Source organism: Elephas maximus, chromosome 11 (genome assembly GCF_024166365.1).
Source record: "Elephas maximus indicus isolate mEleMax1 chromosome 11, mEleMax1 primary haplotype, whole genome shotgun sequence".
Classification (NCBI taxonomy): domain Eukaryota; kingdom Metazoa; phylum Chordata; class Mammalia; order Proboscidea; family Elephantidae; genus Elephas; species Elephas maximus.
The window spans coordinates 114,490,159-114,505,865 of NC_064829.1; the positions used below are offsets into that span (position 1 = coordinate 114,490,159).

Sequence of the window (15,707 nt, forward strand, 5' to 3'; positions counted from 1 at the left end):
AGTTCAAGAGGGCTTGTGAGACTGCCCAAGTCAGCAGGGGCCAGATAACAGATGGCTGTGAAGGCTGGGCCAGCGAGGTGACCAGGGGCACTGGGGAATCACGGAGAGCTCTAGGGGAAGGCCAGGGGCCAACGTGACTTTAGGAAGATCTTGGTGTAGCAGGTGTGCCGCTGTGTCAGGGTGCACCAGAAGGGGAGACCAGGGCAGGGCTAGAGTGGGTAGAGGAAGAGTGGATAGAGGCTGTGTTGAGAGGCAGCAGTAACTCACGGGGCAGTGGGAAGATGATAAGTGAGTAAGGAAGGAGGCCAGGGGAACACAAGCTGGGGGCTTGTAAATGCCCTGAGGTCTCACCCTATTTTCCCAGTCTAGGTGAGTGAACCACACTGGTGGGACCATGGGGCTGTGCTGAGATCGAGGCCCTGGAAGGGAGCGGGTTTGGGGGATGATGCAGGGCCCATGTGGGCCACCCTGGATGTGCCAGGGTGGCTAGGGATGTGTGGGCATCACCAGCCAGGGACAATTGTGGTGAGGCTGTGGGCCAGGAACAGGGCAGGTGAAGAGGCAGGAGAAGCCAGGCCCCAGTCAGAGGGACTCATTAAAGAAAAGTTGGAAGAAGAGAAGTGACCGAGAAAAGGTGCTGCAGGCAGCATGGAGGAGAGGGGCATTTCCAACAGTGGAGGTGGGGGTTGGCTTTTCAGGTGGGGGGAGGACCTGTGGCGTCAGCCCTCAGGGACTGACCAGTGATAGGACACCCACTGCAGGAGCAGAGGGTGAGGAAGTGGAACCAAGAGCGAAGACACCTGTGAAAGGCAGGAGCAGGGCTGCTGGTTGTGGAAAGATGTTCGACACTTGTGTCAAAGAGCCTCCTAAGGAGGGAGGAGGGGTGCTGAGAAAAACGAGAGCTCAGGTGGTGGGTGGGGTGGTAGAGTGGTCAAAGGCACCTGCTCTGGAGGCTGTCTGCCATCGCATCCTGGCTCTGCCTTTAAGTGCCACAAATGGGAAGAAGAAAAAAAAAAAAGATTGATCCCCCCAACAAACATTTATTGAGTACCTACTCCCCACCAGATGGTGTTCTAGGCGCTATTTGTTCTACAGCCCTCAACAAATAGCCTGGTGGCGCAGTGGTTAAGAGCTCAGCTGCTAACCAAAAGGTCGGCAGTTCGAATCCACCAGGTGCTCCTTGGAAACCCTGTGGGGCAGTGCTACTCTGTCCTATAGGGTCACTGAGTCGGAATCAATTTGACGGCAACAGGCTTGGGTTTGTAGGATTGTGGAGGATCAAACGGGCTAATGAAAAACTGTTGGGACGGTGCTCGGCATATCAGTGTGAGCTGGTTTTATTACAGTCATGCAGAACACAGGTGTGTTTTCGACAGAGCACCCCAAAACAGCCCTCTTGTCCTGCCTGGAGCCCTAAGAACAGACAGACTCCACCAGGAGCTGCTAGCTCCTCCCCACCTCAAAGCCCACCACCACTTCGTGTGGGGCTGCGCCAAGACCAGCTGAGAGGGCTGGGCCAAGGGGGCTTCCCCAGGAGTGGTGGTGACCCCTTGTGGATGGGGAAGGGGAGTTGGTAGGGTCCCTCAAGGTTGGGGAGCCGCAGGCAGCAGAAGTGGACTCAGGAGGTCTCCTAGGACTCTTGATTGCCCAGCTGTTGATGGCTGTCCACAGAGGGTCCATAAGCCCTGTCCCCACCCGGCTGTGGTGGATGCAGGGACGAAGGTTGTGGTCCCTCTAATAGTAGAGCTCCTGGTCCCACCAGCCTGCGAGAGAAGGGGGAGATGGAGACTCAGTGCTGGGAGGATGCAGGTCAGGGTTTGGGGAACCCAGGGGCAGGCACAGAAGGTCAAGGTTGGGTAGAAAGTCAGAGGTTTCAGGTGAGTGGTGGTCTCTGATGTGGAGGTCAGAGGTTTGGCAGTCAGGTGTTGGTCGAAGCATTTCATCTGACAGCTTTCCATCTGCTTACGCCCAACCTCCCCATGCCCACACTCACTCCCTGGGCAACAGCGAACTCCAAGCTTCCGCAGCTCGTCATAGACAAAGATGAGGATGCCGTAGGGCAGGGGCACCAGCCACCACTGGTACCTGGAGGTACAGGGGAGACGGTGAGGTGAAGCCTCCCCCCGGCCTGTGACCTGCAGCCCTGCCCCTCCGCCTGCGCCCCCAGCCCCTTACCGAATGGGCATGAAGTTGAAGATGTTGGGCATTCCGGGGCAGTAGCACAGGAAACAGCCAATGCAGACCTGGAACACGATGGCGATCACCAGGATCCTATTCCTGCAGTGGGGCAGACGGGCCGGCTCGGACCGAGGCACCAGGATAAAGCTGGGGACCCGACGGCAAGGGGGTGCTCTAAACGACAGCTCTGGAGTGGCCTGCGCCTCTGCCAGTGGATGCTGCTCTGTGGCACGAGCCCTCTAGGCGATGGGACACAGAGGGCCCGGTTGGGGGCACGTGGAGGAGCTACTGGCCAGGCAAGGAGGAAGAGCTCTGTGCCAGTGTTGGCCGGCTGCCGTCAGCCCCGTTTAGGGTCTGCGGGGGCTGGGCTCAGGTGGGAGGGCAGGGCAGGGCTGGGGCCTGCGGGGACACCTGAAGAAGCCCTGCTGGAAGGCCGAAAGGCGGCGTGTCTTGCGGATGAGGACGTCGGCTATCTGGCACACCTCGATGCTGATAAAGAACACGGTGTAGCAGGTGTACTGCTGGTACAGGCGCTGCCCGAACGTCTGTGAGGCCGGGAGAGAACAGAAGCAGCCTGAGCCCAGCGGGGGCCTCTGCGGCTGGGGGCACTGGGGCTCTAGGGCCACCAGCCCCTAAATGCTCTCCTTCCCTCTCATAGAGGCTGGAGCAGAGGAGACGAGATGCCAGGTTTGTAGAACCCCGGGGCAGGGCGGGGGCAGAAACCCCAGCCAGGCAGAGCTTGTTGGACAGCACCTGGGCCAGAGAGAGTGGAGGCCGGGTTGCTTTCACGACGAAAGGAGGGGTACAGAATTTCCTGGTCTCTGAGGAGTCTGGGCAAAGGGCATCAGAATCTTAAGGAAGGATTCACAAGGTCCAGGGACTCCAGGGGCCAGGCAGATGGCAAGAATGAGTGAGGTGGGCCTTTGGGGAAAGAGGGCACCCGACCCATTTAAAGGGGGCAGTCACCACTCAGCCTTTTTTCAACACAGCTAACTTTGTTGTTGTTGTTATGTGCCTTCAAATCGATTCCAACTCGTAGCAGCCTCATAGGACAGAGTAGAACTGCCCCATAGGTTTTCCAAGGATGCCTGGTGGATTCGAACTGCCGCCCTTTTGGTTAGCAGCCAAGCTCTTAACCACCACGCCACCAGATCAGTGGTGCTCAACTGTTAGTGTGCAGCAGAATCCCCTAAAAAACCCATTGCCATCAATGGGTTCCAACTCATAGTGACCCTACAGGACGGGGTAGAACTGCCCCATAGGGTTTCCAAGGAGCAGCTGGTGGATTTGAACTGCCGACCTTTGGTTAGCAGCCAAGCTCTTAACCACTGTGCCACCAGGGCTCCAACACAGACTGCCAGTCCCCACCCCAGAGTTTCAGCCCCAGAGGCCTGAGAATTTGCATTTCAAACGAGTTCCAGGTGACACTAATGCTGCTGGTCCTGGGACTTCACTAAGAAACCCCACTGCCATCCAGCCTATTCCGACTCAACATCCACCGTGAACACCACCAAGGTAGACCTTAGTATTCTTCTCACTTCACAGGTGAGAAAACAGGCACGGGGAGGCAAAGAGATCGTTAGGCTTGTGAGGGGCAGTGCCAGATGATGAATCCGGGCCGCCTGGCTCTGAGCTCTGCATTCTTAACCACTGTGGTGGATGTTAAAAGGGAATACCCTGCTGTAACAAAACCCACGTGCCAGCCTCTGTGCTCCACACTTCTAAAGACTGCCTCATCCAAATTCTGTGCGCGAGTGACGCTGCAGAGAAAACAACAGGGCCTGGTCCCATGTCTGAGTGGTGTGTTTACTGTCAGGGCAGGGAGTGGACCCAGCTGCAGCCGCCCTCATTAGAAGCAGGAGTTCAGAACTAGAGACAGTGGTAGGGAGGCCCCTCATCCCAGAACTGGCAGAGGGTTGGCAGTAAGTCTGGGAGTCTAGGTTGCCTTGGCTTTGCATGGTTGCACGTGGAGCAGTGAGCGTGAGCCACACACAGGGCAGGGGGCTCCCGGCACGCGGCCGTCCTGGGGTGGAGCGGGCAAGGGCTCACCCACTCCTGGCCATAGCTGTCCTGCAGATCTTGCAGGTGGTGGTCCTCCCACTGCGGCCGCAGCCCCACACACAGCAGTGGGAACCAGCCCTCCTGGGCCATGGCTGTGAAGTAGTCGGTGAAGCCAGCAAATGACTGGATGGCACCTGGGAGAGAGGCAAGGTGACACAGGGAGAGGCAGGAAACAGGCGGGGACACAGAGGAGCAGGGACACGGAGAGACAGAGGGTCACGAACATGAAGAGGGTCAGGGACACGGAGACCAGGACGGAGAAGACAGGGATGCAGAGTCATTGATGTGGAGAGACGAGCAGGGACACAGGACACTGTTAGGCACAGAGAGACCAGACAGAGAGTTAGAGATGGGAGAGAAAGGAACAGGAACACAAGAAAGAGAAGGACAGGGACCCCGAGAGAGATCGATAGGGACACAAGAGACAGAGACACAGAGAGAGACTGAGAGAACCCCAAAAGAGGAAGAGGCAATGACTCAGAGACAGGGTCAGACAGAGCAGGGGGACCATAGAGACCGTCCAGCCAGAGCCCAAATCAGAGACCCTGAGGCTGGCGAGGGGCCCTGCTGGAGAGCCCCTACTCCTTCTGGCCCAGTAGGCACTCACCAATCTGAAAGTAGGAGTAGGCAGCCAGGGGCTCGTTGACCAATCTGTCACGCTTCGGGTTCCGTGGCCGCAGGTGCATGATGTCACTCTCCGCCTTCTCATAGGCCAGAGATACCGACGGGAACTGGCCAAGGGTGGGAGGAAGGGCCCTGGCTGAGGGTTTGCCTGGGCTCCTGTCCCCTATGCTCTGGAGCTCCCCAGCGGGCAGGTGTGGGACCACAGTCACACACACCTGGATGCCCTGGGCTGGGCTGGCCCCGCTCAGGAGTGTTGGCATGTCCAGGCCCATATCTGCGTCCACATCTACCCTGGGGCTGCTCTCTGTCTTTTGTTTCTGTCTTCTCTGTCTTGTCTCTGTCTCTGTGTTTGCCTCTGGGGAACCCTGGTCTCAGCCTCAGCCTCTGTGTTTTCTTGTCACGGTCTCTCTCTATGTTCCTTACTCTTTTTGTTTCTTTGTCCCTAGCTCTGGTCTTTCTCTGTGACTCTGCCTCTGTGTGTACCTGTGTGTCCTTGTCTCTCTTTGCACTCTCTGTCTCTCCATCTCTGCCGTTTGTCTCTGTGTCCTCCTCCCAGCCTTGTCCGACTGTAACCACAACGTGGCAGCAGAGCATGGTCTCAGCTGAGGGCCTTTAGATTGCCTGTTCCTTCTGCCACAAACACTCTTCCCTCAGATTTTCACAAGGCCAACTCCCTCACCTCTTTCAGGTCTCTGTTCAAGTGTCACCTTCTCAGTGAGGTCTTCCCTAAACCGAACCAAACCCATTGCCATTGAGTCAATTCCAACTCCTAAAAAAAGCCATTGCCAATTAAGATGGTGCCCAGCTACCACCAATGACTGCCCTGACAGGGAGCACAACTGAGAACCCCTGAGGGAGCAGGAGAGCAGTGGGATGCAGACGCCAAATTCTCGTAAAAAGACCAGACTTAATGGTCTGACTGAGACTAAAAGGACCCCAAAGGTCACGGTCCCCAGACCTTCTGTTAAGCCAAGACTGGAACCATCCCCGAAGCCAACTCTTCAGACAGAGATTGGACTGGCCTATGAGATAGAAAATGATACTGGTGAGGAGTGAGCTTCTTGGCTCAAGTAGACACATGAGGCTGTGTGGGCAGCTCCTGTCTGGAGGGGAGATGAGAAGGCAGAGGGGGACAGAAGCTGGCTGAATGGACAGGAGGAATAGAGCGTGGAGAAGAGGAGTATGCTGTCGCATTAGGGGGAGAGCAGCTAGGAGTATATAGCAAGGTGTGTATAAGTTTTTAGGAGAGTCAGACTTGATTTGTAAACTTTCACTTAAACCACAATTAAAAAAAAAACAAAAAACATTGCTTTCGAGTTGATCCGACTCATAGTGACCCTATACGACGGAGTAGGACTGCCCCATAGGGTTTCCAAGGAGTGGCTGGTGGATTTGAACTGCCGACCTTTTGGTTAGCAGCTGTACACCTAACCACTGCACCACCAGGCTCCATTTCAACTCGTAGTGACCTTAAAATTGAGCCACCACTTCCCTCCAGGGTACTTACCGAGGGCACAGGCTCTGGGGCCCTTGACCTCCCGGGCTTAGATCCCAGCTGTGCCACTGGTTAGCTGTGTAACCTGGGGGAAGCCACTCAACCTGTCTGTGCCTCAATTTACTCGTTTGTGGAAACGGTTTGATAACAGTAAAGCCCATCTGATAGGCTGGTTGAGGACAAAACTAAGTTAATTAATAGGTGTGCCTGGCCCGTAGTCGGCTCCATGTAATGAATGTAGCCTGTCAGCATGGCCACCCATTTGGCTGCATTCAGGGCTGCTTCTGTAGCTCTTTTCCATCTGCCCTGGGGTCAGTCCAAATGTGTTTATCTGTCCCTGTCTGTTTAGGGATGTCTGTCTGCAATGCGGGTATCTGGGCCAGTTGAAACTCTGGGTCCCTGTGTGTCCACAGGCTTGTCCTGCCCACCTGTGTGTCCGTGTCTGGCTGGCTAGCTGTGCATCAATACGCCTTGCCTGGGTTGCTCTAAGAGTGTCCACGGCAAGCTCTGTCCGTCATTCTGTCCGTGAGCACCTGTCTGTGGGCACTGCGGGGGTGGGGGCACCAGGGCTGTAGACTCACGATGTCGGTGCAGAGCTCTATGAAGAGGATGGTGATGCAGCCGAGGGGCAGGGGCACGCTGACGGTGATGTAGATGAGGTAGGGCGTCAGCTCAGGGATGTTCTTGGTCAGCGTGTAAGCGATGGACTTCTTCAGGTTGTCAAAGATCAGGCGGCCTGTGGGGACGCAGCAGGCACCTCAGCCTCCTCGCAGCCTGCTCCCCCCTGTGCCCACACTGCCCGGGCCCTCCCCGGCCCAGCCCGGACCCTGCTCCACGCCCGTCACAATGGAGGCGAAGTTGTCATCCAGGAGGATCATGTCGGCTGCATTTTTGGCAGCATCTGAGCCAGCGATGCCCATGGCCACACCGATGTCTGCCTTCTTCAGGGCCGGGGAGTCGTTCACGCCATCCCCTGTCACAGCCACGATTGCACCCTGCGGGGAGTGGGTGCAGGCAGGCAGGAGGTCAGCGAGAGGCCAGCCCGGTCCATCCATCCACCCACCCTCACCATCAGGTTCGCACCAGTCGCTGGCAGCACTCCACAATCACCAGCTTCTGCTGGGGACTGGTGCGGGCAAACACCATCTCAGGGTGGGTGCGCAGCGCCTCAACCAACTCTGACGGGTCCATGTCCTTCAGCTGCATGCCGCTGATCACACAGGCGCGGGCATCCCTGGGGGGAGAGGGGAGGCCTCGCTGGGCCCTCAGCCTTCAGGGGCATGGGAAGAACTGTGAGAAGGATGGAGGGGGTCTTACTTGTGATTAACCTGGTCCACAGGCACTCGGAGGCGGGCAGCGATGTCTTCCACCGTCTCACTGCCTTCTGAGATGATCCCCACGCTAGATGCGATGGCCTTGGCTGTGATGGGGTGGTCACCTGTCACCATGATCACCTGCGAGGGTAACCAGGAGACTCTTGACCCCTTCAGGTCAGCCCAATTTTCTCATCCTCTCTTGTAGACAACTGTTGATAGACCCATTCATTCGTTCAACCAATCATGACCACCGACTAAGTGCCAGGGATACAGCAGGCACAAAACAAACAAGTCTGTCCTGGTGGAGCTCACCTTCTAGTGGAGGAGAAAGGAAATAAACATAGGAAAGAAATGAATTCTATGGTATGTTGTTACTGTTGTTGAGGGCCACCCCCGAGTTGGTCCCTGACTCGTGATGGCTCCGTGTCCAGTGCTCTGGCACCATCCCCAAGATCGGTTGCAGATTGAACCATTGTGACACACAGCGTTTTCAGAGGCTTTGAAAATGATTTTTGGAAGTAATCACCAGGCCTCTCTTCCTAATCTGTTTTAGTCTGGAAGCTCCACTGAAGCCTGGTCAACATCATAACAACACACGTCTCCACCGACAGATGGGTGGTGGCTGAGCATGGCGTGCACTGGCCGGGAATTGAACCCGCGTCTCCGTCATGGAAGGTGAGAATTCTACCCCTGTATCACCAATATCCCCATATAATATGTTAGAAGGTGATAAATGCTAAGAAAAATAATAAAACTGGGTAAAAGGGATGGCAAGTGCTGGGTGAAGGAAGTGGTTGTTTTGATTTTAAGGTCACTGTGAGTCAGAATCAACTCAATGGCAAGGGGTTGGGTTTGGTTTGGTTTGTTTGGTTTGGTTTGGTTTGTTTGGTTTGGTTTGGTTTGGTTTGGTTTGGTTTGGTTTGGTTTGGTTTGGTTTGGTTTGGTTTGGTTTGGTTTGCGGAAGGCCTCATTGAGAAGGTGCAGCTATGCCTGAAGCTTCATTCTCCAGAGGTTTTCAGCTTTGTGAACCAACATATTCCCTTTTTTGTTCAAGCCAGTTTCTGCCACAGAAGCTCCACCCTCACCGCCTCCTGGTCCTCTCCCAGTGGCATACCCGGATGCCTGCAGTGCGGCACTTGAGCACAGCGTCTGGCACAGTGGCTCGGGGTGGGTCTATCATGGATACAAGTCCCGCAAAGCACAGGCTGCTGGTTGGAAAGTTCATGTCCTCCACGTCAAAGGCATAGCCAGGTGGGTAGTCCTTCTCACTCAGGTAGAGCTGGCAGAAGCCTAGCAGGAAACAGAGAGGTCAGAGAGGAGTCCTGGGAGAGCCTGCCATCATCTCATTCCATCCTCTTGCCAAAGGTCACACAGCAAGAATAGTGAAGGAGCTGGACCACAGGTCTGTGCCTTCCGGCGTCAAGGCTGGGGTTAGGGAGGTTTAAGGGATTAGGACAAAAATTGGCGGAGGTCAGGGGTCAAGACAAGGATAGGGAAAGTCAAGCTAAGGAAGGTCAAGGAGTCAAGAGGCGGTTTTGAAAGGTGTCAGCTGAGGCAAGCGCTGGGAAAAAATCGCGGGATCACAGGTCAGGTCAGGACGGGGAAAGCCGGGTGGGGAGTAGGTGAGGAGATCAGTATTCAGGGTAGGGGCTGAGAATGGTGGGGGGTCAGAACTGGGACAGGGAAAATCAACGGCGAGTGTACACTGGGGCACGTCCGCTGTCAGCCAGGGTCCAGGAAGGGCGAGTGGGCTCTGTGTGGTCTGCTTCCCCCTCCCCTGCCTGGGGGTCTCACCAAGCACGCGTTCGCCCAGGCCTCCCAGGCTGAGGTAGGCCGTCTGGAAGGCCTCGCGCCACTGCTCGTCCAGCGGCAACTCCTGGCCCTTGATGAGGATCGAGCTACAGCGCTCCAGCACGCGCTCGGGGGCGCCCTTCATCACCAGCACGTGCCGCGGGTCCCGCGGGTCCTCCAACGTGTGGATGGACAGCTGTGGGCGGGGGCGGGGGCGGGGGCTATGAGGGCGGGGCTATGAGGGGAGGGGCGGGGCTGAGGGCGGGGCTACTGGGGAGGGGAGGGGCGGGGCCGAGGGTGGGGCCTGGCAACTGGCGGGATTTGGCAGTGGGTGGGTCGGGGATGGTGGCGCAGTGGTTAAGAGCTCAGCTGCAAACCAAGAGGGCAGCGGTTCGAATCCACCAGCTGCTTCTTGGCAACCCTATAGGGCAGTTCTACTCTGTCCTATGCTATGAGTTGGAATCCACTCTATGGAAACCGGTTTGATTTTTGTTTTTGTTTTTTGGGGCGGGGAGCGGTTACGGGGAGGAAGATGGGGTTTGGCCAGGGAAAGGCCAGGGACTGAGGGCGAAGGCCCGCCTTGGGCAAGGCGTGAATGTGGACGGGGCGGGCGGTGGCGGGACTCTGCGCAAGGCGGGACTGGGCAGCGGGCGGGGGCTGCGCACCTGAAACTTGTTGGTGGAGTTGAAGGGGATCTCGCAAACTTTGGGGAAGCGCTCGCGGTAGCCCATGGCGTTGCCCAGCGTCAGCTCCGAGAACTTGAGCAGCGCCGTCTCGGACGCGTCCCCGATCACGATGCGCTGGGAACGGGGGGCCAGTGTCAGGGGCGAGCCCGGCTGCCCCAGGCTCCCGGGGTCACGCGAAGGCCCCCGGCGCTCACCTTGGGCACCGGCACCGCGTCCTGGCCCGACTTGAAGGCGGCCCGGTTGCACAGGGTGAGCACGCGGCACAGCGCCCGCCACGTCTCCGAAGACTGGTCAAATGTCTGCCCTGGAGGCCAGGTGTCAGGGCTGGAGCCGGGAGGGGATTCCTCGGGCGCCCCAGGCCCGGGGCAGCAGCTCTCCCAGGCAGGGACCGAGCCCCTCCGCCTGGATCTAGTGGGCATCCCCTCCGCGGACCTGAGATCCAACCCCCTCCTCATACCAGGCATGGAGCCTCCTCTCCAGACCCAATATCCAGTCTCTCTCAGACCTGAGCACGCGCCTCCCGGGACCCAGGACCCAGCCTCTCTGCAGATCTGGCGTCAAATCCCCTCCCTTAATATTAACACCCCCCACCCCCTTGAGTAACCTCAGATCTCCTTCTAAAGCTCCACCATCCGCCGGAGAAAGAGCCCCGATCCTGCCTGCCCCGGCCCGGTCCCTGCAGACCCCCACACCTGACTGGTCTTCGGTGGTATCTGCTGAATGGATGTGATTGTCAAACCACAAGTGGGACACGGTCATGCGGTTCTGAGTCAAGGTTCCTGTCTTGTCCGAGCAGATCACCGATGTGGAGCCCAGTGTCTCCACTGCTTCCAGGTTCTTGACCACACAGTTCTTGCTGGCAAGCCGCTTGGCTGTCAGAGACAGGCAGACCTGGTGGGGGAGAAACCCAGGCACCAGGCTCAGTCTTTGCTTCTAGTCCCACTTCCGACTCACTGTGACCTTACAGCACTCGGGAGTTCTTTATTCCAGCCACAGGTGTGCCTATGCAACGTTCCTCTGAAATAGCCAGGCTGTGTCTTGCCTCCAAGCCTTTGCTGTCTACCCAGTATGGCTTCCCCAGTCTGCCCAAATGTAGCCAGGCCTCTCTCAGAGCTGCCCCAACTCATGTCCTGTAAGTCCTCTTATCAACAGAATCAAAATGAGAAAACATTCCCCTGGGCCTGTCTTGGGCTGGGGGTTGACAGTTGAAGACCAGCTACACCCTGGCCACCCACACTGGCCTCAGCCTCCTCCGGCCAAGGGCCCCGCCTATTCATCTCTGAGTCCTTCCTCAATGCCTAGCACAGAGCACCATCCAAAGTGACTGTTTGCTGAATGGACAGATAAATGGAGAGATGGGTGGGTGGGAGGGTGAGTGGACAGGAACATGGGTGGGTGCATGGGCACGTGAATGGCTAGATGGACAAATAGGGAGATGGATGGGTGGAGCTTGGATGAATGGCCAAACAGATGGAAAGGCCTCTCAACTCCCTGCCCCCCTCTTCTGCCCCCCATCTCACCGTGACAGTGGCCAACAGCCCCTCAGGCACATAGGCTACCACAATGGCCATGAAGAAGACCATGGCCCGCAGGAAGGTGTAACCGATGCACATGGCCACCACAAAAAATGTGGCACCAAAGAGGATGGCCAAGCCTGCGATGATGTCCACAAAGTGTTCAATCTCAATAGCAATGGGCGTCTTTTCATTTTCCACTCCTGATGCCAGGGATGCAATGCGCCCGATAATGGTGCGGTCGCCTGTGTTCACCACCAGGCCCTGCGCTGTGCCTGCAGTGGGGCCAAGAGGGTGACTCAGAGCGGGGTGGGCAGCAATGGGGTGTGCACCAGCAGAGTGAACTGAGGGAGGGGGCAGTCATGTGGAGTGGGGCAGCGGCGTGTGCCAGAACGCAGCAGCGGAGGGGCCAGCGGAGGCAGTGTAACTTATCAGTAATGGGAGGTGTGGAGGTGGTGTGGTCAGCTGGGCAGGCAGGCAGAGGCCTCACAAACCCTCAAGGCACATGGTAGAGAAGAAGGCGATGTTGCGGGTCTCCAGGGGGCTCTCGTGTGTGCACTCAGGTGAGCGGGTCTGCGGCTCCGACTCCCCAGTCAGCGAGGAGTTGTCCACCTTGCAGCCCTGGGCTGCCAGGATGCGGATGTCGGCTGGCACTCGGTCCCCGCCCTTCATCTCCACCAGATCTCCCACCACAAGCTGGTCCGCGTTGATCTGGCATTTGTCCCCGTCACGGATCACGGTTGCTTGCTGCAGGGTACAGGCACCAGAGTTGAGGGGGGTGGGAATGAAGGTTTCTCAGCGAAATGGGGATGTGGAGAGGTGAAAAACATGGGGAGAGGTGGGATCATGGGAAGACCCGAGAGTCTACGGGGAGAGATGAGGTCCATGGGTGGAGGGCAGGTTGGTTCTGGTGGGAAATAGGAGCCCACAGAGAGATGCCAGGGGGCCTGCCCAGGATGGTTTGGACCCACCTGGGGTACAAGGTTCTTGAAGCTGGCAATGATGTTGGTGCTCTTAAACTCCTGATAGTAGCCAAAGCAGCCAGTGACCATGACTACAGCAATGAGGGCCAGTGCCAAGTATAGCTGGGAGGAGAAGAGTGCATTGGGGTTATGTACAGGGGCTAGAAGTGCCCTGCACAAGGCCACCCACCTGCTCCTTGGTTCCTTGGTATTCTCCGGGCCACCCCCAGGGTTTTCCCCAGACACTCTACTGAGAAGCTTCAAGCTTTTTTCCCTGTGGTCTATGTCCCCCTTCCCCTATGTTCTTCATGTCCTACAACCAAATGCCCTGTAGCCTCAGTGTCTTGGGTCCCTGTGTCCCCATATCCATTATCCTCTGGCCCCTTTATCTCCCATGCTCCATGTCCCCATGTCCCTTGACTTGTGCCCCATGTCTCCAGGTACCTTGGTTTTATGGGCTCCCTTTTCCTGTGTGCCCCATGTCTTTCATATCGTCCATTGTCCTACATCTCCTCGTGTCCTGCATTGCCTGTGCCCCCCCGTTTCATTTTGTGTTCTTTGTGACCTAGTGCCATCCTCTCTGCTCTTGTGTCCAATAGTTCCTATGACCTTGTGTCTCCATATCCCCATGTTTGTTCTGTGAATCTTATGCTCCATGTTCTGTGTCCTTCATGGTCAGTGTCCTCCTGTCCCCAACCCCATGTCCCTATGTACAATGTCTCCTTATGTCCCCATCTCATGTCCTGTGTCCTATGACTTTTCAGGCCCCTGCCCAACATCACAAGATGTCCCTAGTTCTCCATGTCACCTGTTCTGATCCCATCCTGTACCCAGTGTCCCCTTATTCTACATCTCCACATCCTCTGTCTCTTCATTTCCATGTTTAATGTCTTATATTGCCTCATGTCCTGGGTCTTATGTCCCTTGTGTCCTTCCATGTCCCCATGTCTCAGTCTCCATTTCCCCTGTGCCCCATGTCCTTAGTTGGTTCCATGTCCTTATATCCTTTGTTTCCCAAATCCCATGTCTTGAATATTGCAACTCTGTGTCCTTATGTTCCCATCCTATGCACCCCCATGTCTGAGACCCATTCTCAATGTCCCCAGTTTCCTGTGACCTATGTGTCCTTGGGTCTGTCCTATACCCCAGTGTCCTCTGTCCCCCATGATCCGTGGCCTAGGACTGCACCTCCATGTCTTTATATCCTTACCACATGCCCCCCTCATTCTCAGTCCCATGTTCAATGTCATCTTTTCCCCCATGCTCCTGTGACTGATATCTGCCCCATAAAACCTGCCACTCACATTGTCATCAGTGGTTAGGTCGCCCTCGCTGGCCTGAATGGCGAAGGCAATGAGGCAGATGGCAGCAGCCACCCACATGAGGCATTGCAGGCCGCCTGCCAGTTGTCGCGCAAACTTGACGTACTCTGGGGTTCCCCGCGGCGGCCTGAGTGCATTGGGCCCATCCCTCAGCAGCAGCTCAGCTGCCAGGCTGGCAGACAGGCCCTGGGAGCAGATGGCAGGGGTTATGGTGGGTGCTAGAAGGACTTTCCTCCCACCACAGACCCCTCACGGGGGTGGGTGGGGTCACCCCTCTGTCACTGTCCCCTTTTCTTCTCTCTCCCTCTGTCTCTCTCCCCTTCATTTCTCTTCCCATCTCTGTCTATTCGTCCCCCTTCCTCTCTCCCTCTTTTGCCTCTCCGTCTTTCTCTTTCTTCTTGTCTTTCTCTTCTTCTCTCTTTTCCTGCTATCTCTCTGCCCTAGTGTCTCTCTCTGTCTCCTCATTGGCTCTATCTATCTCTGCCTTTCTCTGTCTCTTTTTCTTTTCATCTGCTTCTCTTATTAAGTCTCTTTCTTTTTGACCCTTTTTCCGTAATGCTTTTTCTCCCTCAGCCCTCTCTGTATCACTCAGTGTCTCTCTACATGCCTATCTCTCTCCCTGGTCTCTTTCTCTCCTCTCCATGTGTCCGTGTGTATCTCTCCCTCCCTCCCCCTCACCGGCCCCCAGCTCACCTTGGTCGCACTGGTCTGGTACTTCTGCTCCAGTTCTGCCACTGACAGCTGGTGGTCATTCTGTGCGGTGGATGGCAGGGACTCGCTCTCTGGCTCTCAGCAGACCCACCCCTGCCCTGGCCCAGTCCCCTGTCAGCCCCCTGCCCCAGCCCCATGCTCACAATCTCCATCTCCTTCTTCATGTTCTCCAGCTTCTCCTTCTTCTTGCCTCCACCACCACCTGCCTTCTTCTTGCTCATCTTGGCTGCCATGTCCCCACCAGGGCCCGGACCCAGCTCCACCGAGTACAGCTCGTAATTCTCCTGGGGGGTAGGAGGTAGGTGGCGGGGGCAGTCATCAGATCCCACTGGAATCCCTACCCCCAACCTCCAGCCTCTGACCGCTGGGCCCCACTCACCGCCTTTCCCATGGCGTCAGGTATGGCTTCCCCCCTTTGCCTGGACAAAGCCTGCCTGGGGTCTGGACCAGCCCTGATATAGCCCAGGAGGGAGAGGGTGGAGCAGAACCAGCCTGTTTACAGTTGATTACGGGGCTCCTTAGGGTGACCTTCAGGTCTAGATGGCTTAAGCATTCCCTACTGGACTGCCCCAACCTGCCCAGACCCTACGGAGCTTCCCCTCACCTTGCTGCTGAGATCAGTGAACCACTGGATATATCCATAACAACAACAATAACACACAGTGCTCATTCATGTGTCAGGCACTGAGCTGAAAGCTTTCATCTATTAACTTATGCAGCCTCACAACAACCCTTTGAGGTGGGAACTACTCTTCTCCCCCCTTTACAGATGGAGAAAGTTGCCCATGGTCCCAAGCTAGGACATGATAGAGCTGGGACTCAGGGCCAGGCAGGCTGGCTGCAGCGTGTCCCCTCTTAGGTTGTGTTGTAGCATGTGCCCAACCGACTGGAGGAGGAGGATGCTCACAACAGTCCCCATAATGGCTGTCGTTTACCGAGTATTTGCTATGTGCTGGGCTCTGGTGGTGGCACGGTGGCTGAGAGCTACAGCTGCTAATCAAAAGGTCAGCAGTTCCAATCTATGAGCAGCTCTTTGGAAACCATATG

The 15,707-nt window shown here is 56.6% G+C and overlaps 1 protein-coding gene across 1 annotated transcript; it reads right to left on the bottom strand.

Moving 5' to 3' along the window:
- Nucleotides 1-1,734: 1,734 nt before the first annotated feature.
- On the bottom strand, nucleotides 1,735-15,051 carry ATP4A (ATPase H+/K+ transporting subunit alpha). Its single transcript, XM_049900676.1, has 22 exons — nucleotides 15,040-15,051; nucleotides 14,804-14,944; nucleotides 14,643-14,702; nucleotides 13,932-14,135; nucleotides 12,637-12,750; nucleotides 12,160-12,412; nucleotides 11,672-11,940; nucleotides 10,844-11,042; nucleotides 10,346-10,455; nucleotides 10,131-10,265; nucleotides 9,469-9,661; nucleotides 8,789-8,964; nucleotides 7,676-7,812; nucleotides 7,442-7,592; nucleotides 7,185-7,353; nucleotides 6,940-7,094; nucleotides 4,847-4,970; nucleotides 4,228-4,373; nucleotides 2,590-2,723; nucleotides 2,176-2,277; nucleotides 1,994-2,085; nucleotides 1,735-1,763 (listed from the first exon to the last, which is right to left on the bottom strand). Exons 1-22 carry the CDS (start codon nucleotides 15,049-15,051, stop codon nucleotides 1,735-1,737), a joined length of 3,105 nt encoding a protein of 1,034 aa, XP_049756633.1.
- Between the last annotated feature and the right edge of the window lie 656 nt (nucleotides 15,052-15,707).

Excerpts from the sequence above, each read along its gene's own strand:
- ATP4A (XM_049900676.1), bottom strand. Across the intron at positions 9,662-10,130 it reads ACTCCACCAACAAGTTTCAG|CTGTCCATCCACACGTTGGA; the intron begins GTGCGCAGCCCC and ends CCCCGCCCACAG. Across the intron at positions 7,813-8,788 it reads GCCGCACTGCAGGCATCCGG|GTGATCATGGTGACAGGTGA; the intron begins GTATGCCACTGG and ends TTACCCTCGCAG.